Genomic DNA, 23,410 nt, shown 5'->3' with positions numbered 1-23,410 from the left:
AACAGGGGTCCAAAAAGCAAGAATGCAAAAAGGGTAGAGGGCAGCATCAGACGACAACCAAGGAACAAGCAAAGTGAGGCAAATGTGGTCCAGGATACACAGGGTGGAAGACGCAAGTCTTGGGGGGAAGAAGAGTTTGGATTTGATATCCCGCTTTATCACTACCCTAAGGAGACTCAAAGCAGCTAACAATCTCCTTTCGCTTCCTCCCCCACAACAAACACTCTGTGAGGTGAGTGGGGCTGAGAGACATCAGAGAAGTGTGACTGGCCCAAGATCACCCAGCAGCTGCATGTGGAGGAGCGGGGAAGCGAACCCGGTTCACCAGATTACGACTTCACCGCTCTTAACCACTACACCACACTGGGAAAGGGAAAGGCCTGACAGATCAAAGGAAAGTGATGAAACTCTTTCAAAAACAGCCTTCAGCCAACCCGGGGCCTGTTTTGGACTGCAAAGTCGATCAGCCCCAACCAGGACAGTTATTTACTATAAAAGCACCCCCACCCTTGAAGGAGATTCCCCCCGACCCCCACTTCTGCATCAAACAGAGCAGAGACAGTGGGCTGGAAGAGGAAGAGGAGAACACTGCTTTTTCCAGCAGACGTGGTTTGACTGCAGGAGGCACTGCAAGCTCTTTTCTGCAGCGCAAATGCTCTGGTGGGCAGGCGGCCCCCACCTCCCAGTAGAGGGTGGGACTAGACAGCCTTTGGGTTCTTTCCAGTGCATTCCACTGCAGAGGGAGCCCCCTCCTGTTCTGTGAACACGCAGTAAGCTGCCAGCAGACACAGAAACAGAGAAAGAGAGCACTATGCACACATCAGGACATTTCAGTCGCTGACTGTATCCTAGCGTAAGACTGGGCCGTTCTCTCTTCAAGAGCTGCCCAGATGAGGCCTTTGCAGCAACCAAGGCTGCACTGAAGGCCTCCCCGATGCCATTGTCCCCTGACATGGTGCCAGGCTGCCCTCTGCGAGAGAGGAGGGACCCTGGAAAACTCACCAGAACCTCAAAGAGCAGCGACAGCAACTTGCTGTTGGCCATGAAGGTGCTGTCGAGGACGCCCAGGTTGAACCAGCTGCCCAGGCAGCGAAAGATCTTAATCAGCATCTTCTCGTCGTTGCCCGCCTTCTCCACACAGGTCATCTGCAGGGAAGAAAGGGAAATTGGGAGAGGGGGCTAGGGAGACCTCGCAGTGGTGCTGATAGTGCTCAGCACATCCCCAACAATGCAATCTGTGCATGTGTGAGTGCCTGAAATCTGCAGCTCACATGCAGGTGGCCCTCCAGCTGTTTTGCAGTAGGGCAAGCTGTGCTGGTTGGTGGCAGCTGCATGCCAAAAGGGGCCTTATGGTCTGTGTGTGTGCTTTGGGAGCTGCACGGTCAGGGGAAAAACAACGCTGTCCAGGGTTGTAAAGACTGCAGAGAGAATAATTGGGTGCACTCTTCCCACCTTGGATCAAATCTACGCTTCCAGGTGCCATAAGAAAGCTGCAGAGATAGCGCAGGATAGTGTGCACCCCGGAAATGATCTCTTTCAGCTTCTGCCTTCTGGAAGAAGGTCCAGGGTTATAAAGACCAGGACTAGCCGCCTGTGAAACAGTTTCTACGCAAATGCAATTCTGGTTCTAAATGCAGCATAAGGGGTCTCTATAGTATAGCGTATTTTAAAATGGGGTTTCAGAGTTTTTAGGGGGGGTTGAATGTTTTCTGTAGTTTTTCAGTTTCATTGTTCTGCATGGGACAATGACAATAAAGATATCATATATCATGCATCGTAGAAGGCTACTCTTTGCCAGCGCTTGACCCTCCCTGGGCAGCCTTCTGAGAAGGGGGGGTGGGTCTGAATTCTGCCTAACGTAACATCTCTCAAGGTTGCCAGCCCCTATTTCTGTGATGGCAGAGAGATTCGATTCACAGAGGGAACCAGGGAATGCAGGAAGGACCCAAACAGGAAGTAGATTGTGCCAGGAGACAGCCGGTCAGCGGGCAAGTTATTCCAGCTCACCCCGAGTGACTCAAAAGTGGAGCCTCAGCAAAATCAGGCCGAGAGGCTGAGAGAGACCATGCTGGCCTCAGCAGCTTTGCTGTCTTAGTCAAACACTGAGCCTGGATCACGGCAGGGCGCCAAGGGAAGGGGGGGGGAATCCCCTCCATTTTAAACTGGGGGAGGGCTGCCCAGCAAAGTCCTGCCACATCCTGTCCTCATCCCGTTTGTCCTCAAAGCTCATCCTCTTTTTGAAAAAAGCTGCCACTATTTCAATGCGGGCTGAAAGCCGTCACCCGCTTAATCGACGAGCGGAATCAACCAAAACTTTAGATGAAGAAGTAAGACAAAAGAGAAAAGCTGCAATGCCCAGGTTAATTGACTGAGTAATGTTTAGTTAATTGACCCGGAGAGTAGCATCCAGGCTGCGATTCTCCAGGATATTCTAGTACCAAAATAAATAAATAAGGGGGGGGTTAAACTTGGCCAACGTGCTGGTTCTGGCTGGGAGATCAAAAAGCAATGGTCATGGCAGTTAGGGGTTGTAGAAAAGTTACAGAGCCTAACAGACAACTTAAGAGGGGTTAAATCAGGGGTCTGCAACCTTTAAGACAAAAAGAGCCACTTGGACCCGTTTCCGAAGAAAAAAAAACTGGGAGCCGCAAAACTCGTCATTACAAAAATAACTTTTTTGTCACTTTTTTATTATTTCTTTGTTTGACCCCTCAGAATTACTCCTCCTCATAGAAATAAACGTTAAATTAACAAGTTAGCTTTTTGTGTGTGTGTGTTCTTCACTTCCCTTCAAAACAGTGACCAGCGTACATGCCCCCTTTCAATGCAGTGACCAGCGTACATGCCCCTTACAATGTAGCGGGCGGGCGGGAAGGTGACGTTGGGACAGTGCGTGCGTTAGGACCCCCATGCGATGTCACAGCCAGTCCAGCGCCCGCCACAGTGGGGAGTGTTGGGGAGCACAATGCGCCTCCTCCCCTCGCTAGTATCCGTCCCGGAGCCACGGCAAAGGTGTAAAAGAGGCACATGCGGCTCCGGAGCCGCGGGTTGCAGACCCCTGGGTTAAATCTAAAACGTGACTTTAAGTCACTTGGTCTCCGCTTCTTGAGAAGACAGGGGGCAATCCTCCCCCCCAGATCTCCCCATTGTGGACAGACATCACAACCTGAACGGTATGGTTCTTATTTTAAAACCTATAAATTATCTTCATATTGCTGCCTGTGTATTTTCGTCATGACTGTTTGGATTTTGTCCTTTTTCTGTGCATCCACGAGCACCACTGGAGCTAGGTTCGTAGCTAAGTTATGTCTTAAGTTCAGAAGTTTTTATGCACAGATTGGATATGGCCTAAGACTCTCGTACCTACGGGACCGCCTCTCCCGGTATGCCCCAGGGAGGACCTTAAGGTCCATAAATAGCAACACCCTAGAGGTCCCGAACCTCTAAGGAAGTCAGATTAGCCTCAACCAGAGCCAGGTCCTTTTCAGCACTGGCCCCGACTTGGTGGAACGCTCTGTCTCATGAGACCAGGGCCCTGCAGGATCTAATTTCTTTCCACAGGGCCTGTAAGACAGAGTTGTTCCGCCCGGCCTTTGGCTTGGAATCAACTTGATCCCCTCCCCCTCTTTCCTTTTTCCTTTCTCCTTCTGCGATGGAACCCCTACTTGGGGACTTCCTTGGTTTTTTTCTGGCCCACGTAGGACCAGTCTAGATAGTTAGCCTTGGTGAAGATTTGACATTTTCATCCCCCAAAAGCTTTTGATTTGAGTTTCTCCTGAAATGAGGCTGCATTTTAATGTTGTACTTAATCTTGTTTTTCAGTTGTATTTGAATCAATAGTTTTTATACCTGGTGTTAGCCGCCCTGAACCCGGTCTTGGCTGGGGAGGGTGAGGTATAAATAAATTATTATTATTATTATTATTATTATTATTATTATTATTATTATTAACCCGTCATGAATGCTTTAGTTGAGATTCCTGCATTGCAGAGGGCTGGACTAGATGATCCCTGGGGTTCCTTCCAACTCTACAATTCTATGTAATTTTTGCTAAGCTGAAAAATCTCAATAGATTGAAAAGGGAAAGCAATAGGTTCCCCACCCATTCCTTTGCAGGCAGCCTATGAGATATCAGGCCCTAGACACAGACACACACCCCAGGAGCATGCAACTTTAAGTTCAGTCGTCCAGGGAGGTAGACTAGGCTGAGATAGCCTGGGAGGCTCCAAGTCGCTCACTGAACTCCAGGGCTAAGTGGGGATTTGAACCCAGACCTTCCCATCTCCATGTCGAGTTCTCCAGCCCCTCCACCCAATCGGCTCCCAGGCTCTCCCTCTTTCCTGGCTGCTTACCAGCAGAGAGACCACCGTGCTGGAGTAGTAAGCCAAGTCTTCGATGATCTCAGTGCGGCGGTTGGCTCCGATACGCAGGGACCGGCTGTGGACCTCCTCCGGCAGCACGGTCAGGATCTCCAGTAGGAAGGGCAGCGAGGTCACGTCATTGTTGTACCTGGGGTTCCAGGGCGAGGGAGGGGGGGCGTTGGGGGAAAGGAAGGGAGGAGAAACGTGAGACAGCAGTGAAAGGGGATTGCTAGGGGCACACCCACCCCCCAGCAATAGGGGCTCCCAAGTTCTTGACCCCGATTCCAGAGGGTGGCTGTCCTAGCTGGGCAAGAGAGCCTGGGCGATTGCCGAAGAACTACTAATGCTATGCAGGTTTGGACTTGATCAGTCGCAATCCTGGAAGTCCCATGCAAGAGCAGGGTGAAGTATGATAAACATGTTTTCGTGCTTTAAAACACACACACACACACACACACAAATTTGCACCCTTACCTCCGTGGCAAGTAACCTAGCTGCAATTGTCCAGGTTACTCCCCCCCCACACACACTCTTATTCTATCTGGCGTTATGGTTTTGTCTTCCAAGGAAATTGAGAATACTGCTTCTCAGCTCTGAAAGAATTTGGACTGTTTATCGCAGATGTACATGGTTGGCGCTGTGGGTTAAACCACAGAGCCTAGGACTTGCCAATCAGAAGGTCGGCGGTTCGAATCTCCGTGACGGAGTGAGCTCCCGTTGCTCGGTCCCTGCTCCTACCAACCTAGCAGTTCGAAAGCACACCAAAGTGCAAGCAGATAAATAGGTACCGCTCTGGCGGGAGGATATACGGCGTTTCTGTGCGCTGCTCTGGTTCGCCAGAAGCGGCTTAGTCATGCTGGCCACATGACCCGGAAGCTGTACGCCGGCTTCCTCAGCCAGTAAAGCGAGATGAGCGCCGCAACCCCAGAGTCGGCCACAACTGGACCTAATGGTCAGGGGTCCCTTTACCTATCGCAGCTGTAACCTATATTGCCATTCGGTCAAGCCAGTTTCTGCATAGACAACAGGCTGGCTTAAGAATATGGTTTAAGAGTAAGTGAAGATGTTGAAAAGGAAGTCAGAAATACTGCTGCATCTACAATGCTATATTTAGAGCCTGATTCAAAGGGCTGGTTGAGGCCTTTAAAGCCCTACACAGTTTGGGTCCAGCCTGCCTACTAGCTGCCCTTGGTCCATCTAGTTCAGTGTTGTCTACACCGACAGGAAGCTCTTTAGGATTCCAGGGAGGGTTCTCTTCCCATTGGGGAACTGAAGCTGGGACTTTCAGCATGCAAGGCATATGCTCTGCCACTGAGCTATGGTCCTTCCTTCCCAAAATTAAGATTACGATCTTCCAGGTGGCCTGTGACTGGTGTCCCATCTTTATCACCATCACTGGTACCCAGGGTGCCAGCTTGAATAAAATACTGGGGGGCAGGTAAGCCCTGCCCCATATAAACGATCACATGGCACGGCACACACACACCATTTGAATGGCAATCCCCATCACCATGGGAGAGGGCCCTCAAAAAAATTATTGGGGACCAAAGGTGTGAGATTTCTGTTATCCACTGTGCAGCTCTTGGAGTCACAAGACTCTGTTGACATTCCAGACTGTTGGAAGTCTCACGGGAGACGGATGTTGATGTTACTGGTTTCCCGTTTCTTTGTCCTGTTGTTCTCTGTCTCTCACAGAGAGCAGACGCATATTCTTTTCTGTCTTGAGTAGTTAGAAATAAAGTAGCAATGTGGCACATATTTCTGGCTCCTTCTGCTACTGCGCAGAGTACCCAGAGTACCTTCTGGGCAATAGGGAGCATACCTGAAGTCTCATTCAAAGGCTTAGGTTGTTAATCACCGTCAGAGGAGATTCCGAAGATACAGCCGGAGGAATAGCCATTTCAGCTCGGTCGTACAGACAAAAGGGACCTTAGCCCCTAGGAGTTGGTTCCTATACTGGTACCCTTAGCGAGTATGTGGGGCAGGACCTTGTCAGTGGTGGTCCCTGGCCCCCACCTTTCAGATCATTTAGCCTCCGCCCTTCCCCACTTTGACAAAGATCACAAACACTGTTTTGTTTGAATACACCTTTGATGGCTGCCTATTTGTGAGCAAACGCTGGAGGTGCTGCTGTTCTTACTAAGCAAGCTGTCCCTAAATCAATTTTACTCGTCACGATTTTCTGTTAATTTTCAGGTTGGCAGTCGGAACACAACCATGTGCATGAAAAAGCAAAGCACAAACAAACCAACAGGCAATCCCCAGACCCACTAAACCTCTCCCACCTGTGACACGCAGCTCCCCACGTGGTTGGAAGCCATTTTAAAAGGCCCAGAAGAGCAGCCCACGACCACCACCACCCCATGAGAATCTGCATTTACACAGAAGCACCTCATTTGGGTTTCCCACTTCACACCCGGGGCCATCTGATGTCATCAGCACTTTACAAAACCATTACAGAAGAGGAGGCTAAGGGGTGATATGATAGCCATGTTCAAATATATAAAAGGATGTCACATAGAGGAGGGAGAAAGGTTGTTTTCTGCTGCTCCAGAGAAGCGGACACGGAGCAATGGATCCAAACTACAAGAAAGAAGATTCCACCTAAACATTAGGAAGAACTTCCTGACAGTAAGAGCTGTTTGACAGTGGAATTTGCTGCCAAGGAGTGTGGTGGAGTCTCCTTCTTTGGAGGTCTTTAAGCAGAGGCTTGACAACCATCTATCAGGAGTGCTCTGATGGGGTTTCCTGCTTGGCAGGGGGTTGGACTCGATGGCCCTTGTGGTCTCTTCCAACTCTATGATTCTATGATTCTATTCTATGACAGGGTATAGAAGGTTCAACTGGAGGTGGGGAGAAGAGGGAGATTTGAAAAGGGAGCCACTTACTTTTCAACCAGTGTGTGCACACAGCCCTTCCAGGAGGCCATCTGTAGGGCGAGGTCTGCTATGGCTAACGCAAGCTGCAAGGGGAGAGAGGCGGTAGGAGAACACAGGTCAAAGGTCGGTGCTTCCAGCTAAAAGATGTGGCTCCCCACCGCAAAGGAACGGTCCGCTACAATTGGGCCTGGCTTTCAGTTAATGTAAGAGCTGCCTGCTGGAGGAGTTCAGACCAAGGGGTCATTCAAGTCCAAGAACGCTGCTTGACACTAAACAGCCAGGAAGCCCCCCAAAGAGACACAAAGGCTAAAGGCAGGTGCCTGCTGTTGTGACTGGAATTCACAGGGAGACTGGGGAAAAGGCAGGGTACCTTTTGAAAGTCCACTGAGCTGCCAGGGGCAATAGGTAATAATATTAATATTAATACAGTGGTGCCTCGCAAGACGAAATTAATTCGTTCCGCAAGTCTCTTCGTCTTGCGGTTTTTTCGTCTTGCGATGCACGGTTTCCCATAGGAATGCATTGAAAATCAATTAATGCGTTCCTAGGGAAACCGCCTTCAGACCAGGTCCGGGGACAGTCTGTCCCCGGACCTCTTCTGAAGGCTGGGGGGCGCGGGCTTCGCAGCAGCGCTACGAAGCCCGGCGGCTGGGGCAGGTGTTCCCGCCCCCCCCCCCACTTCGGAGCAGCGTTCCGAAGCGGGGTGGCTGGGGCAGGTGTTCCCGCCCCCCCGCCCGGCTTCGCAGCAGCGCTACGAAGCCCAGCGGCTGGGGCAGGTGTCCGGGATCTCTTTTGAAGCAAGCGGCTGCGGAGAGACGCGATCTCCCCGCAGCCGCTTGCTTCAAAAGAGGTCCGGGATCTCTTTTGAAGCAAGCGGCTGCGGAGAGAAGCGATCTCCCCGCAGCCGCTTGCTTCAAAAGAGGTCCGGGATCTCTTTTGAAGCAAGCGGCTGCGGAGAGACGCGATCTCCCCGCAGCCGCTTGCTTCAAAAGAGGTCCGGGGGCAGCGGGAAGAGCTGCCCCCGGACCTCTTTTGAAGCAAGGGGCGGTGGGGAGAAGCGATCTCCCCGCCGCCCCTTGCTTCAAAAGAGAAGACCCGCTGTCCCCGGGGCAAGCTTCGTTTTGCGAAGCAAGCCCATAGGGAAATTCGTCTTGCGAGACAACTCGAAAACGAAAAAACCTTTCGTTTTGCGAGTTTTTCGTCTCGCGAGGCGTTCGTCTTGCGGGGTACCACTGTATTAACATTAACAATAATAATACATTTTTATTTATACCCCGCCCTCCCCAACTGAAGCTGGGCTCAGAGCAGCTAACAACAGTAAAAGTAACAGAGTTTACATAAAATCACAATCTATTAATTGAAATACATTCTAAAATCAATTCATTCTAGAATCAATTCAGAATCAAATTAATGGCAACCACTGGGCTAGAGTGCTTTGAGGATTACAAAAGGAGGGGGTCAAGCTGTGCCTTGGCAAAAGGACAGGCGGAACAGCTCTGTCTTGCAGGCCCTGCGGAAAGATGTCAAGTCCCGCAGGGCCCTGGTCTCTTTGTGATAGAGTGTTCCACCAGATCGGGGCCATGGCCGAAAAGGCCCTGGCTGTGGTTGAGGCCAGCCTAACCTTCCTGTGGCCCGGGACCTCCAAGATGTTTTTGTTTGAAGACCGTAAGGTCCTCGGTGGGACATACCAGGAGAGGCGGTCCCATAGGTACAAGGGTCCTAGGCCGTATAGGGATTTAAAGGTTAAAAGAACATGAGCTGGGTCTGCAGGTTCCCATCTAGCCTAGAATACTGTTCTCACAGTAGCTAACTAGATGCAAGCAGGACCCGTGCACAAGAGCCCTCTCCCCTCCTGTGGTTTCCAGCAACTGGTATTGTTCAACTGGTTTCAATGGGAGGCATACTACCTGACAGTGGAGGCAGCACGTGAACCAACCCAGCCAGTAACCACCGATAAAAGATACCCCTCTGTGAAGCCCCCTTGAAAAGCCATGCAAGCTGGTGGCTGCCTTCTGAAATGGCCACTCGCTCCCCACAAACCTGGGGTTCACTGCTCACCTGGGTGACGATGACAGGGGACATGTCTTTCAAATTCTGGATGTGGGTGAGCAGCGAGTCCCGCAGCGAGACGTGAGAGTCCGTCGGGAGCTCGTAGAACGAGGTCTGGATCTTCATCTTCATGGTTTGAGCGGCAAAGTAGCAGGATTCCACATCCTGCCGGATCTGCAGCAACTGATCCGAGATTTCCCAGGCGTGGACCTTGGGGCGAGACAAAGGGGGCATGGATGCCATCAGGGCAAAAAAGGCATGTGTGGTGTGTGTGTGTTTATCAGCTGCTTCAAGCTCCAAAGAACTTGTTTCATAGATCAGTTGCAAAAGACAGCCAGCAAAGGAGTTCCCCGATCTCCCAAAAGACCCTAAAAACTTGTATTCTTTTCGTTATTATTATTCAATTATTAGATCTTTAGTTATTATCCCAGTAGGTGTCCCAGATTTGGAAGTGAATGGTATGGGGGAGACAGCAAAGTACTGGAGATGTAAAGATCTGACTTTGAAAAGCTGGATTGAGTCCATCCAGTTTGCTGAATTAATTAAACAGTTTTAACAGCGTTTTGAATAAACATGCAATTGATTGTTACTGTTTTCACTGTGTTATGAACTTCCTTAGTGGGCTGCGCCAACCACTATTCTGAATTATGCTTTTCATAGGTCAGGGTGCGCTGGGATTGGGTTTATGGAACCAGCCAAGGGAGCAGGGCCCCCAAAATGTATGGGAAGCCCTGATCTACAGCAAGCTGTCAGATAGGGCACAATTCAAAACTAGTAGCAAGTCTGTTTGAGGCCACTAAAGGAGCAGCATCAAGTCTCCTGGGTCCGACCCTGAGCAACAGGCCACCAGGCCACATGCACAAGCACCTGCTCTGTGTGAACGCCCCCCTTCCTGCTCCTTGAGCAGATGGATTTGGCTCCCACCCTTGGCATGCCTGGACTTGGCTGCCCCAGACAATACAATAATTTTTATTGTCATTGTCCCATACAGAACAACGAAATTGAAAATATCTACATCAGACATTCAAAAACCAACAAGCCTGCTATCCCAGCCTGGCTAACCCCCTAAAAATTCTGATACCCCATAATTAAATACAATATACTCCCACAGAGACTACCTTACACTGCGTTTAAAACCAAAATCGCATTTGGATAGAAACTGTTTCTCAGGTGGCTAGTCCTAGTCTTTATAACCCTGGACCTTCTTCCAGAAGGCAGAAGCTGAAAGGGATCATTTCTGGGGTGCGCACTATCCTGCGCTATCTCAGCAGCTTTCTTATGGCACCTGGAAGCATAGATTTGATCCAAGGTGGGAAGAGTGCACCCAATTATTCTCTCCTCAGTCTTTACAACCCTAGACCTTGATCTCTCTTACTCACCCTGGACAGCAGGGCTCTGGGGTTCCAGATCTTAGTGTGCAACCAACTCTGACCACCATAACCATCCAGCTCTGGCCCGTATTCTGCCAGGGACCTGTGCAACTCTCATACACCATGCTGCATGGACACAAACCTCGACAAAGCTCTGCTTTCCTTCTCCTCCTAGGAACGCCCTACAACTCTTTTAAGACTATTCGTCATTTGTGGCACTGTGGGGTCAGCTCTCTCCTCCCTCCCTGGGATGGAGTGCAGAATGAGTTGCGTTTCTCCCTTTATTTATTTTTTAAAATTTCATTGGAATTTTATTTACAACATAACACAACCCCCCCACCCCAATACACAAATCCACCCTCGTTAAATGTGAACATAACATACAGTGAGCATAACATGCAACAATACAAACAACCAAATAAAAGACTTCCTTTCTCCTTTAAAGCAAAGAGGAAACAACCGCGACACAGCCTTCACAGCCACTCTCTTTTCCGGGGCAAGGTTGTTGCACCTAACTTACTAGCCTCCCAGTCCCAGGCAGGATGTTACAACACTGTCCTCAAGAAAAAGGGGAAGGAGTAGATGTAGAAAAATGAATAGATCCAAGGGGCTGGCACGCATGCGCGTATACACACACACACACACCGTGACTGCACAACATATAAAACTGTAATTGACAGATCTGTTCCCTTTTAATGGTGCCGTATAGTTAAAGATACGGTTTTCCCAGTCGTGATGTATGGAAGTGAGAGCTGGACCATAAAGAAGGCTGATCGCCGAAGAATGGATGCTTTTGAATTCTGGTGCTGGAGGAGACTCTTGAGAGTCCCATGGAGTGCAAGAAGATCAAACCTCTCCATTCCAAAGGAAATCAGCCCTGAGTGCTCACTGGAAGGACAGATCCTGAAGCTGAGGCTCCAATACTTTGGCCACCTCATGAGAAGAGAAGACTCCCTGGAAAAGACCCTGATGCTGGGAAAGATGGAGGGCACAAGGAGAAGGGGACGACAGAGGATGAGATGGTGGGACAGTGTTCTCGAAGCTACCAGCATGAGTTTGACCAAACTGCAGGAGGCAGTGGAAGACAGGAGTGCCTGGCGTGCTCAGGTCGAGGGGGTCACAAAGAGCTGGACACGACTAAACAACAACTGCAAAAAAGGGAGAGGAAATGAAAGCAGTCACTTCAGCCTGCAGAAGGAATCGTATAAGGTTGCAAGCATCATTGAGGGGCACAGGAACTCAGGGGAAGCCAAAGGGGACTCCAGTTCCCATCAGCCAGCAAGGCAAATGGTCACAGAATCATAGAGTTGACAGCAAGGTGGATTTGATTTAAACCAAATCGGTCTAAATCACGATTTAAATCACCAGTCAGTAAGACTTGATTTAAATAATTTTTTAACAGAAAGACTCATTCTTGCTGCTATAATCTTAATATTTGCAACCAGATGAAGGTTTCATTTTTGGAATAATAAATCTTCAGAGGAGTTTTTACAGTTATATAAAAAATTACTGATTTGGTTATACTGCTAGAAATACACAGACCAATAATTATGAAATTAATGTGAGGTTTAATAAGTTAACTGTTTTTATTTGGACAACTTTTCTGCTGTAGCTTATTAGAAGGAGAAAAACAAACATTTCCCTAATAACTATTTATTTAACTAAAACAATAACATCATGGCATATGTATCCAGGTTTGTTAACTGGTGTGGTTAAACAATTTTTTGAAAGAAAACTCAGCCTGAGTTTTAGCACACATGAAAAACTTAAAACAAATCCTTATTTCCTGATGAATAGCCTTTGGACTAGAATGTAACTTAAATAGAAAAGTACCCTTAGAAATATTTTTTTCTCCAAAAGCATATTATTTTAAAAATCTGATTTATTTTTTTTAAAAAATCTGATTTAAAATTTAAAAATCTGATTATTATTTTTCAAGTCATTGATTTTTATCCACCCTGGTTGAAAGGGACCCGAGGGTCATTTGGTCAAACCCTGCAATGTAATGCAGGATTGAACCTGCAACCTCGGCATTATCAGCACCACGCTCTAAGCAACTGATGCGCTTTGCAGTCCAGCAGCGCCCAGAGGGCATGACATTGGTTACCCACCGACAAACTTTTGAAAACGGCTCTCAGGAGGATCTGAAATGCCCAAACAGACAAAGAAAGGAAGCAGGAGAGAAATAACTGGGCTTAAAAAAAACCAACGTATTGCTACTGCCTTGGGAAAGTTTGTAGGAATCACCACGGGAAGTTTATTTGTGGCAAACAAGCTATTTGGAAGATGGAGCTGAAATATTCATGAGTTTTCAGACAAGGAGACCTTGCAGTAGAAACCCAATTCCCAAAGCGATTGTTAACTGTTTTAGAGGGGTAGATTGCATGTATGTACCACAATTCTATTTAGATTCCAGAAAGCAACCTGCTGCACTCTTCTGTGTTTGCCTGAAAGACTGAGATTTGGAGTATCCCCATCAGTTGTGGCGATTGCTGCCCACCTGCTTCCTGGGGAGGCCACAAGACCGCTCAAAGCTGCCCCCCAGTCACAGTCTGGGTTGGGGCAGAGAACGTAGCTTGCTTCTCTTTTATGGGTTTGGAGATTTATAAACCGCCTTTCAGGGCACACCATCATCCTTTCAAAGCAGTTGACACCCAGTTTCAAGCACATCAAGGTGATTTCGATTTGAACGTTTCAAAACAGTAACGTGAACTGAAATGAATGAATCAAGGGCAAACCTGATTCAGACTACAACCAAACTTCAGAAAGACTATCAGCGTTAACGCTGTCATGTCTTACGGCAAGGAAAGCGTTCCACGAGGAGAAATTGGACTTAAGGAAAGTTCGCCGCCTCCCAACTTTGGGGCCAAACAGGCAGTCGAGGAGAGGAAGAAAGAAAGAGAGGGACCATTATGAAAGCCCAAAATCACCACCTACAGGAAAGATTTTTCAAAAAGTTTCATTAAAATGTCAGCAGATGCATCAACAAAGGTCACAACTTGCAAGATCCTGAGTATGTGAGCAGTGTTAGAAATTAGCCAGGCACATTTGGTCCGAGTCCAATTGCGACTATGTGGAGATCTGTGGGCGCCAGGTTGACAACTGACCTCTCCATCTGGCTGATCTCTCCGGCTTTCTTATGCAGGTAAGCAGAAGTGCTTATTTGTTGCACTTATTTCCTGCCTTTTTCTCCAAGGCGTACATGGTTCACACACACCAAGGCCACCCACAGAACTTCATGACTGAGAGGGAATTGGACCTTGATTTTCCAGGTCCTAGTCCGACACTCTAGCCATTACACCACACTGGCTTCCTGGAGTACTTCTGCTACAGAAAAGGTAAAAGGACCCCTGACCATTAGGTCCAGTCGTGGCCGACTCTGGGGTTGCGGCGCTCATCTCGCTTTATTGGCCGAGGGAGCCGTCGTACAGCTTCCGGGTCATGTGGCCAGCAGGACTAAGCTGCTTCTGGCGAAACCAGAGCAGCACACGGAAACGCCGTTTACCTTCCCACCAGATACCTATTTATCTACTTGCACTTTGACGTCCTTTCGAACTGCTAGGTTGGCAGGAGCAGGGACTGAGCAATGGGAGCTCACCCTGTCACAGGGATTCGAACCACCAACCTTCTGATCAGCAAGCCCTAGGCTCTATGGTTTAACCCACAGCGCCACCAGCATCCACTTCTGCTAGGGGCAGCTATATAAATTAGTAAGTGAATAAACATGGGGAAAGCAAAATGTCCCTTAGGGAAAGATCTGAAATATTTTCCTTGAAGCTTGAATTTGCTTTATTCTGGGTTGTTTTATTTGAAGTTATAGTTTGTTGTATATTGCTTTGAGATTTTTTTCCTTTAAAATATAAAGAGGTATAGAAATGAAATAATAATAACAATAATAATTATTTCATTGCAAAAGAAAATGGCACCTAGGCATTCCTTGGTGGCAACTGTAACCTAGATGCAAGGTGCCATTTGGTGATTGCATTACATATCTGAGTTTCTAACACTCTGTGTAAGATTGTTGAGCCGCCAGATGCTGTCTCGTTGCAGGAGGAGAAGAGAACCATTGACTCAAGTGCATTTGAAGAGGCCCTTGGCGGGGAGTGTGCCACAGCAGCTATAAAAGAGCCACTTTTGTCTGGTTGCCCTGGACTAAGTAACAACGGAGGCTACGAGCATAGAAAGTGGCCTCTGGCCCACTGAGCCAACCCCTGGCCTATGCCAACTTGGAGCGAGTCTCCAAAAAGGGAGGCGAAATGTTCTGGGTTGCTCTTGTTTAACACATCACAGCCTGCAGTAGTGAAATCGGGTGGTGGGTGTCAGCTGAAATGGGAGTAAAAACTGTGCTACAGAGAAACAAGAGGGAGGTTATCAAGAGGGGGCAGATTTGCAAAACACACACACACAAAAAAATCCAAAATTTACAATATCTATTTAAACAAAAGACCCAGCCTAATGACAGCAGCATCTGCATCTTTAGTAGTCATGAAATGTTAGTGATTAGTTGGAAGAGCAAAATGGGAATCAGGAGGAATAGAGGTTTGGGCCAGCTGGCAACACTGTGTTGGGAGTTGTGGTCAAAATCGTCTAGTTTATAGCATCCTGGAGGAGCAGCATGGTTGTCTGGGCCTAAATCAGTGGTGTCCAAACTTTTTTCAAAGAGGGCCAGATATGATGAAGTGAAGGGCCGTGGGGGCCGACCAAAGTTTAGGATTGAAGTTGTTGAGTTTTTTAGGGGCTGTATTAAACCGACCAGTGGGCCGGGTTAGACCCCTGAAACGGACTTTGGGCATGCCTGGCCTAATCCATTGGTGAGAGGGGTGAGGATACTCTGAAAGGATTTCAGCCCAAGGGGGGCAGGTGAACCTTTCAATAAAATGCCTCAATCCAGGATACTATAAGCTAGACGGTCTTTTTATTATTTTTCTACTTGGTATCGTCTTCCCCAGGCATCCAGCCGACACATGATTTTTAGTTTCTCCCACGCACTGTTCTCCTCGCCACTCTCCTCTTATTTTCAAACATTTCTCTCCATCCCCACCTAACCCTTCCTCGACACGGGGAATAATTCAAACAAGGCCTTCCAAAAGAACAACTCAAGAATCTTTCTCAGAGCTAGGGATCAACTCTGCAGCAACTGTCGTGAGAAGAGCAGCTCTGAGCATGTGCAGAGTTTCTTTTCCCCCCTCCCAACACTAAGGGGCTGCAACTGGCAGCCAATCACTGGAGCGGGGGGGGGGGGGCTTCCCACATCAGGTGACTCCCAGGTAAGACACGAGTACTGCCTGGGAAACCACTGCAAACACAGCCCCTCTCTTCACTGGGATGTCTGGGTCCCAACCGCTCCCCTCCCCTCCCAGCTTCCTCTTAAATACTGCAAAACCCTTTGCACCTCCTGCCTACATGCGCTACTCAAGAATGAAACCGGATCGCCGTACACAACCCCCTCAACAGATTAGGAGTAATAAAAATATATTGAAGGGCTTGAATGGAAACCAGTTTTGGGAACAGAGTGGAACGTCCTCCTTCTGCGGCACCTCCTGACTCGCTCCTGTGCAAGTCCCAAATGCTGCTGAAAACGCATTAATCTGGAGGCTGCAAGCGGGCCTGGCTTTGTCCCGAAAGCCACCCAGCAGGCAAATGTGCATAAGAGCCCAGGGCGACGCCTGAAAGTGAATACGGGAGAAGCAAGGGAAGAGAGTTCTCCACAGGCAAGAGTGTCTCGTTTCCCTGAAAGTGGAAACGGGATCCTTCAAGTAGGTCGATGCCTCTGCCAAGCCTCCTGCTCACACCAGCACTCGAAGAGCGGACCTGTCTTCTAACCAAGTGCAATGGGCTTAGATGGCACTATAAAAAGGGGGAAAGTATTTCCTATGGAGGGGACGCGGGTGGCGCTGTGGTCTAAACCACTGAGCCTCTTCAGCTTGCCGATCAAAAGGTCGGCGGTTCAAATCCCTGCGGCGGGGTGAGCTCCCATTGCTCGGTGCCTGCTCCTGCCAACCTAGCAGTGCGAAAGGATGTCAAAGTGCAAGTAGATAAATAGGTACCACTCCAGCGGGAAGGTAAACATTGTTTCCGTGCGCTGCTCTGGTTCGCCAGAAGCGGCTTAGCCATGCTGGCCACATGACCTGGAAGCTGTACGCCGGCTCCCTTGGCCAGTAAAGCGAGATGAGCGCCGCAACCCCAGAGTCGGCCACGACTCGACCTAATGGTCAGGGGTCCCTTTACCTTTACCTATCTCCTATGGAGGGAGATGTCTAGGAGACAAAAAGCCTAGAGAGATTTGGCCTTGGAGGCCAGGAATTGGACGTCAACAAAGAAGACTCTCGCGGGGATGACAAGGACCTCTCTCGGCCACAGCACCAATGTCTCAGGATCAGCTGCCTACTAGGACGGACCCTTTAATGCAGCACTCTTCTGATTCAGCCAAATGGGAAGCATCACGGGCAAACCCACACAAGTGATACTGCTACATCCACATGGTCATGGTGGCCAGAATTGATTGTGAAAGTTGCAACTCCAAACATCTGGAGAGCAGCAAGCTAAGAGAGACTGATTTGGATCACCAGTAAGTTCCACGGGACAGCGTTTCATGCGATCAAAGAGCGGCTATAAAGTTCTTTGCACAGCAGAACTCAAACAGAATCGAACAAAGAGCAAAATACCAGCATGCAGAACAGAAAAGTCTCGACATGCCAGAGTCAGTATTTTTGCTCAATCATCTCATTCACGACAATTGCTCATCTTCGGTCATGTCTGCCCCTCTAGGTGAGAGGAAGAGAGGTGATTCCAGGGTGATGCCCAGTCCTACGAGGACAGCTCTTACACTGGACGGCAGCAATGAATCATCAGGGCAAAAATACAAAATAAAAGATTCCTGCATTGCTGGGGGGGTTGGACTAGATGACCCTCGTGATCCCCTCCAACGCTGCAATTCTACGAGTCCCACGTTCCTCCAGGTGTCTGGGTCCTCAGCCACTTAGGTCTCCAAAGGCCAGGTGCCAATGAGGTCCTTGCAATTTATGCAAGCAAGATTATGTTCTCTCTCGGTCTAACCCAGGGGTAGGCAACCTAAGGTCCGGGGGCCAGATCCGGCCCAATCGCCTTCTCAATCCGGCCCGTGGACGGTCCGGGAATCAGCGTGTTTTTACATGAGTAGAATGTGTGCTTTTGTTTAAAATGCACCTCTGGGTTATTTGTGGGGCATAGGAATTCGTTCGTTTTATTTTTTCAAAATATAGTCCAGCCCCTCACAAGGTTGGAGGGACAGTGGACCGGCCCCCTGCTGAAAAAGTTTGCTGACCCCTGGTTTAACCTATCTCACAGAGTTATGAGGATTAAAGTGTGGGGTGGGTGGGGGTGGCTTATATACTGCCCACACCTACACGGGGAAGGGACAGGATAAAAATGTATGGGAGACAAGATTGAAAGAAAAGTCGGTTTGTCCAAGCCCACCAGGCGAGTTTCCGGCAAAGGTAAGATTTGAAACAAAGACGTTGGCTCACAGGCTATTTCATGCAGCTTGGCTGGTTAGAGCATGGTTCTGACAATTCCCCGGTTGCTGGTTTGACCCCCCCAGAGCTAAATGACCCCCAGGTTTCCTTCCAACTCTGAGTCTAAGCCACTAGGCTTATTCTCAACTTGGGAGGCATCTTTAACGTACCATCTCTAGAACATAGGCTGTTTGTTTTTCTAGTTAACTGGAGCAAAGTCTTTGGCCACCTTAAAATGTAAACCTACTACTGTATGCATTTACTGGAAAATAAGCTCCACTGGATTTAGCGGGAGGATTTACCAGGTAAGCACGTACGCTTATATTAACGCATGTATAAAAATGACACATATGCATTCTTGGCATGCCTGAACCTACCTTTTTCTATTTCTCCTTTAGATACCTTAAAATGGACTCAAGCACATGCCTGTTTTTAGTATGCAAGCGTTAACCCCTCCCATCCCATAGGGTTTATCCTTTACTCAGTTCCTTACCTACAAAAGCACATACAGTGGTACCTCAGTTTAAGAACTTAATTCGTTCTGGAGATCTGTTCTTAACCTGAAGCACCACTTTAGCTAATGGGGCCTCCTGCTACCGCCACGCCTCCGGAGCACGATTTCTGTTCTCATCCTGAAGCAAAGTTCTTAACCCGAGGTACTATTTTGGGGGAAGCGGAGTCTGTAACCTGAAGTGTCTGTAACCCAAGGTACCACTGTATCACAATAAATCTGTCAGTCATTAAGATGCCAAAAGGCACAATTATTGCTGTATGTCGCAGTTGGGACACTTTCCCTACTTGTAGGATATTTGAACAAGCCTAAATCCTCCAAAGCATATGATTCTGAAAGGTAAAGAGTAGATTTGGGGTTTAAGAAGCGTCCCAAGAGCCCAGTGGCACACCAGTTGTCCTCCTCGAATGACTGCAGGAGAGAAAACCAAAGTAAGAACTTTCTTAGAAGACTGGCCCGGCATGCATTGTGCAGTAAACCAGAAATGGGGATTTTTTTGTTGAGATGGGCAGTCCTTTGTATTGGGCCCTAAAGCTGCAAACCCAGAGGCAAGAGATGTGCAAGGAGGCTGCGCCCAGAGTACCGGTATTTTAAAATTATGACTTAACAAGTTCTAAACACTGGCTGTTTTATTATGTAACTGTACTGTCATTGAAGCACTTTTGGTGCTTTTATAACTGATTAGTTATTAAAGTTTAATTATTATTATTTTATTTATTGATTAATTATTATTTATGAATACTGTTTATGAATTGTTACTGTGAATTGCCCTGGAATATATATTATGAGCGTTGTTTATATGCATGTGGTGCAGTGGTTAGAGTGCTGGGCCAGGTGAGACCAGGGTTCAAATCTCCACTCAGCCATGAATCAAACTGGATGATCTTCGGCCAGTCACCAACTCTAAGCCTAACCTACCTCACAGGGTTGTTGTGAGGATAAAATGGGGGAAAGGAGAACTATGTACCTTGAGTTCCTGTTTTGTATGTATTAATAAGTAAGCAAAATAAAATAACTATCCTATAAATAAATAGCATTTCCCAGAAAGGGGGGCAGGACAGGGATTGTAGCCCACATGGTCAGAGCAGTTCCCAACGTAGTCCTGCAGTAAAACTAGTTGCATACCAGAGCTTTAGCACGTTCATATTGACGGTAATCCCAAAAAGGGAGTCCACTTGTTTCGTGGAATTTCTGGTGCTCTAAAATAGTGAAATTGGGTCCAAGGCAGAGGCTAGAAGACAGGTCTAACTGGGCCACACTGGCTTTGCAACTATCTTTAGACATGGGCGCGACTCCCAAGAATGCACCCAAACCTTATCAACATTTGCAGGGAGAAGTTACCTTACACTCTGCCACCCACTGCAGTGGCTTCCTCCCCGCTCCCTAGGCGGGCAAAGAAATCAGGACGAGATCAGTTGCATTCAAGCTATTAAGAAGCCAGTAACCATTCAGGCTACTTTGGCTCCAAGCTGCTGCCCTGCATGGAATCCCTCAAATTCTCAGGCGAAACCTTTAGCTCTGGTCTCTGAAAGCAACTTACAGGGAGAAACTGCAAGACCAGGAGAGGGAGGCAAAGTACAAGTAGCTTTCCTTATCTCACACACATTCAAAGTGAGTTTCGCAACCGGGCAAAAATGCAGGCTCAAGGCCCGTGCTAAAGTAAAAGGGGCTAGATTTCCTTCCTACCCTCCAGGAATGAAGCCTGGGCTTCTGAGCATTCAGAGGCAGGCTTAGAGTTTCACAGGCAGGGAACTTGCATAAGCTACCACAACACAAACCAGGCCCCTTTCAGAATAATCCAGGCATGCATGCTTGCCGCTGGGAGGAATAAAAGGAAGTTAAGTCTCCCCCTGGTGTCACAACCCAGAGCAGCTGGACAGAAACGCACCATGGCAAAAATTAGAGATAAGGAAAACCATCAGGACTGAGGCCAAGAGAGACAACTTTTCCACAGCCTCAGGGATTTAAGCAGCGCACTACAACAAGGGACATGACCGACACTCCCAAATCAATAAGATTTGCTTTTTAACCCAAACAGCTTGTCAAACTACACAGGTTGCAGCGAAGTATCTCTGTGTGTTTTTTAAAACCAGGGTTTATTTTGAGAGAAGCGTTAGCACCATGATTCAGTTTTTTATGTTTATGGCACAGCACGAATTGACAACACACACATTTGCTTAGCTCTGCATAAATCCATGCCAAGTGCTGAAGAATCCGTGTGCGATGCCAAGAGATCTGTCACAACAGTTACGTCTATGGTATCTACATCTTCAGCTCCTCAGAACGAGTACTGGGCTAGGATCAAGCTAAGGTGCTTCCAACGTTCGTTTTGAACTGTAATCCCCCCCTCTTCTGGAAAGGAGTGCCATGACTTGCACTGCAAAGTGCACAGCCAGTTAAATCCGATGCCTGAAACTTCTCTCACGCATCAAGGAAACAGCAGCAGCTCTCCAAAGAGGACTACAGTTACTTCTCCAGCCTACTTCTCCAGCACCCATGCTGCGGCGGTTGCAAAAGGAGTAGAATGAAAAAGGGTGCTGGGTGTGGGCGGTTGTGAAGGTGCGAGCCAGTCCCCTTACATATGCAGTTGGGAGCACAAGAGAAAGGGAAGGGCTTGGATTCTACCCGATTGAGAAGCCACTGCTCAGGAACCCACCTTTGCCCTGCAAGGCCTCGGAAGAAGCCGCCTTCAAACTCATCACATGGGAACACACCGGCGTTCTGCAAAAGCCCCAAGTCTACTCATATCCCAAAGGCGTTTCCCACACCCAACGTCCCTGGAGGCCTGCGCGCACGCACCCCATCAAACCTTCCGAGCGGCACCCTCCCAAAATCTCCCGCAGCTACTTTGCTCACCCAACCTCTGCCACCCCTTTTTGCCTCTGGCTGCCCTGGCACTTCCTTCCCACGCCCCTCTCCTACCCAGACCCAACAGCCCCAGCTTATCCCTCCCTCCCAGGGTCTCTCCTCCTGGTCCCCCTCGGCCCAATCCCACAGGGTCCTTCTGAACAGAGCCTGACCCTTTGGCTTCAAAGACCCTTCTCAGCCCCATCCCATCTGCAGGAGACCCAAACCTTTTCGGACTGCATCCACCCCGAGCGACTTGGGGCAACAGAACACAATTTTTAATTATTATTACTACTACTACTATTCTAGTTTTGGAGCTCCTTTCCCTGCCTGTTTCCAAGACCCTCTCGTGACCCTCCCCAATCCCACACCACGCCTGGCCCTCTGACCCCTATTATTATTATTATTATTATTACTATTATTATTACTACTACTACTACTATTCCAGTTCCTGAGCTCCTTTCCAAGCCTGTCTCCGTGGCCTGCCGTGACCCTCCCCAATCCCACCCCACCACCACCACCACGCCTGGCCCTCTGCCCCCCACAATTATTATTTCTACTACTATTCCAGTTCCTGAGCTCCTTTCCCCGTCCTGTCTCCATGGCCCGCCTCGACCCTCCCCAGTCCCCACAACCACCCCCACGTCTGGGCCCCTGCCCCCCCTCCACAATTATTATTACTACTCTTCCAGTTTCTTAGCTCCTTTCCCCGTCCTGTCTCCATGGCCCACCTCGACCCTCCCCAATCCCCACGACCACCACCACGTCTGGGCCCCTGCCCCCCCCCCCACAATTATTTCTACTACTCTTCCAGTTTCTTAGCTCCTTTCCAAGCCTGTCTCCATGGCCCGCCTCGAGCCTCCCCAATCCCCACGACCACCACCACATCTGGGCCCCTGCCCCCCCAATTATTATTACTACTCTTCCAGTTTCTTAGCTCCTTTCCCCGTCCTGTCTCCATGGCCCGCCTCGACCCTCCCCAATCCCCACGACCACCCCCACGCCTGGGCCCCTGCCCCCCCCAATTATTATTACTACTATTCCAGTTTCTTAGCTCCTTTCCCCGTCCTGTCTCCATGGCCCACCTCGACCCTCCCCAATCCCCACGACCACCCCCACGCCTGGGCCCCTGCCCCCCCCAATTATTATTACTACTATTCCAGTTTCTTAGCTCCTTCCCCCGCCTGTCTCCATGGCCCGCCTCGACCCTCGCGTGACCCTCCCCGATCCCCCCCCAAACCACCCCCACGCCTGGCCCTCTGCCCCCCACGTGCGCCCTTGCCTGGGGAACCCTCCTTCCCTCCATGCGCCTTGGTGAGCCTGGGCTGCTCTTCCCCTTCCCCTCCCCACCCCCCACCCCCACATGGGGGGGGCGTTTCACCGCCTTCCTCCCCCCTCCCCCCAATCCCCACCCCCACCCCCCCTGCCCCCCCCCGCCAGCCGCTCACCGATCTCTGCAGCTCCCCGAGCCAGAGGCTGGCGCGCTCCTTGCCGCTGGGGTCCGGGTCGTGGTAGAGGGCCTGCACGGCCTGGTACACCACTTGCAGGTTCGGCTTCCCGCCGCCGCCCGAGCCGCCGCCGCCCGTGCCGGGTCCCGGGCAGCCGCCGCCGCCTCCGCCTCCGCCACCAGGATCCATCCCTCCTCCTCCTCAGGCCTCCTCAGCCATTACCGGGAGAGGGAAGAAGAAGAAGAAGCAGCAGCGGAGGCCTCGCCCCCCCCCCACCCCGCGGAAACCGCGCCCCGCCCGCCGCGTGAGGGGAGAAAGTTCCAGCGCCCTCAGCCCAGGCCCCGCCAGGCGGAAAGGCCCACGCCGCCCGACTCGCCTTCCCCGAGGGGCTGAGGGAAGGAAAAGAGCCCCGCCGAAGGGGGGGGGGAGAAACCCCGCGCGGCCCAGCGAAG

At 49.5% G+C, this 23,410-nt stretch overlaps 1 protein-coding gene across 2 annotated transcripts in view; it reads right to left on the bottom strand.

The window, feature by feature from the left end:
• TNPO3 (transportin 3) overlaps nt 1-23,162 on the bottom strand; it is a 46,133-nt gene extending 22,971 nt beyond the window's left edge. For both annotated transcript variants that reach the window (XM_081926880.1, XM_081926881.1), the window contains exons 1-5: nt 22,959-23,162; nt 9,299-9,499; nt 7,250-7,323; nt 4,353-4,509; nt 1,003-1,146 (exon numbers count right to left, since the gene is read on the bottom strand). In XM_081926880.1, the coding sequence (XP_081783006.1) occupies nt 1,003-1,146; nt 4,353-4,509; nt 7,250-7,323; nt 9,299-9,499; nt 22,959-23,147 (765 nt within the window). In that variant the 5' untranslated portion in view covers nt 23,148-23,162. The remainder of the gene's footprint in view (nt 1-1,002; nt 1,147-4,352; nt 4,510-7,249; nt 7,324-9,298; nt 9,500-22,958) is intronic.
• Between the last annotated feature and the right edge of the window lie 248 nt (nt 23,163-23,410).

The sequence above is a fragment of the Podarcis melisellensis genome (assembly GCF_964234715.1).
Source record: "Podarcis melisellensis genome assembly, chromosome: 10".
Classification (NCBI taxonomy): Eukaryota; Metazoa; Chordata; class Lepidosauria; order Squamata; family Lacertidae; genus Podarcis; species Podarcis melisellensis.
This window is presented reverse-complemented; position numbering and strand designations above follow the sequence as displayed.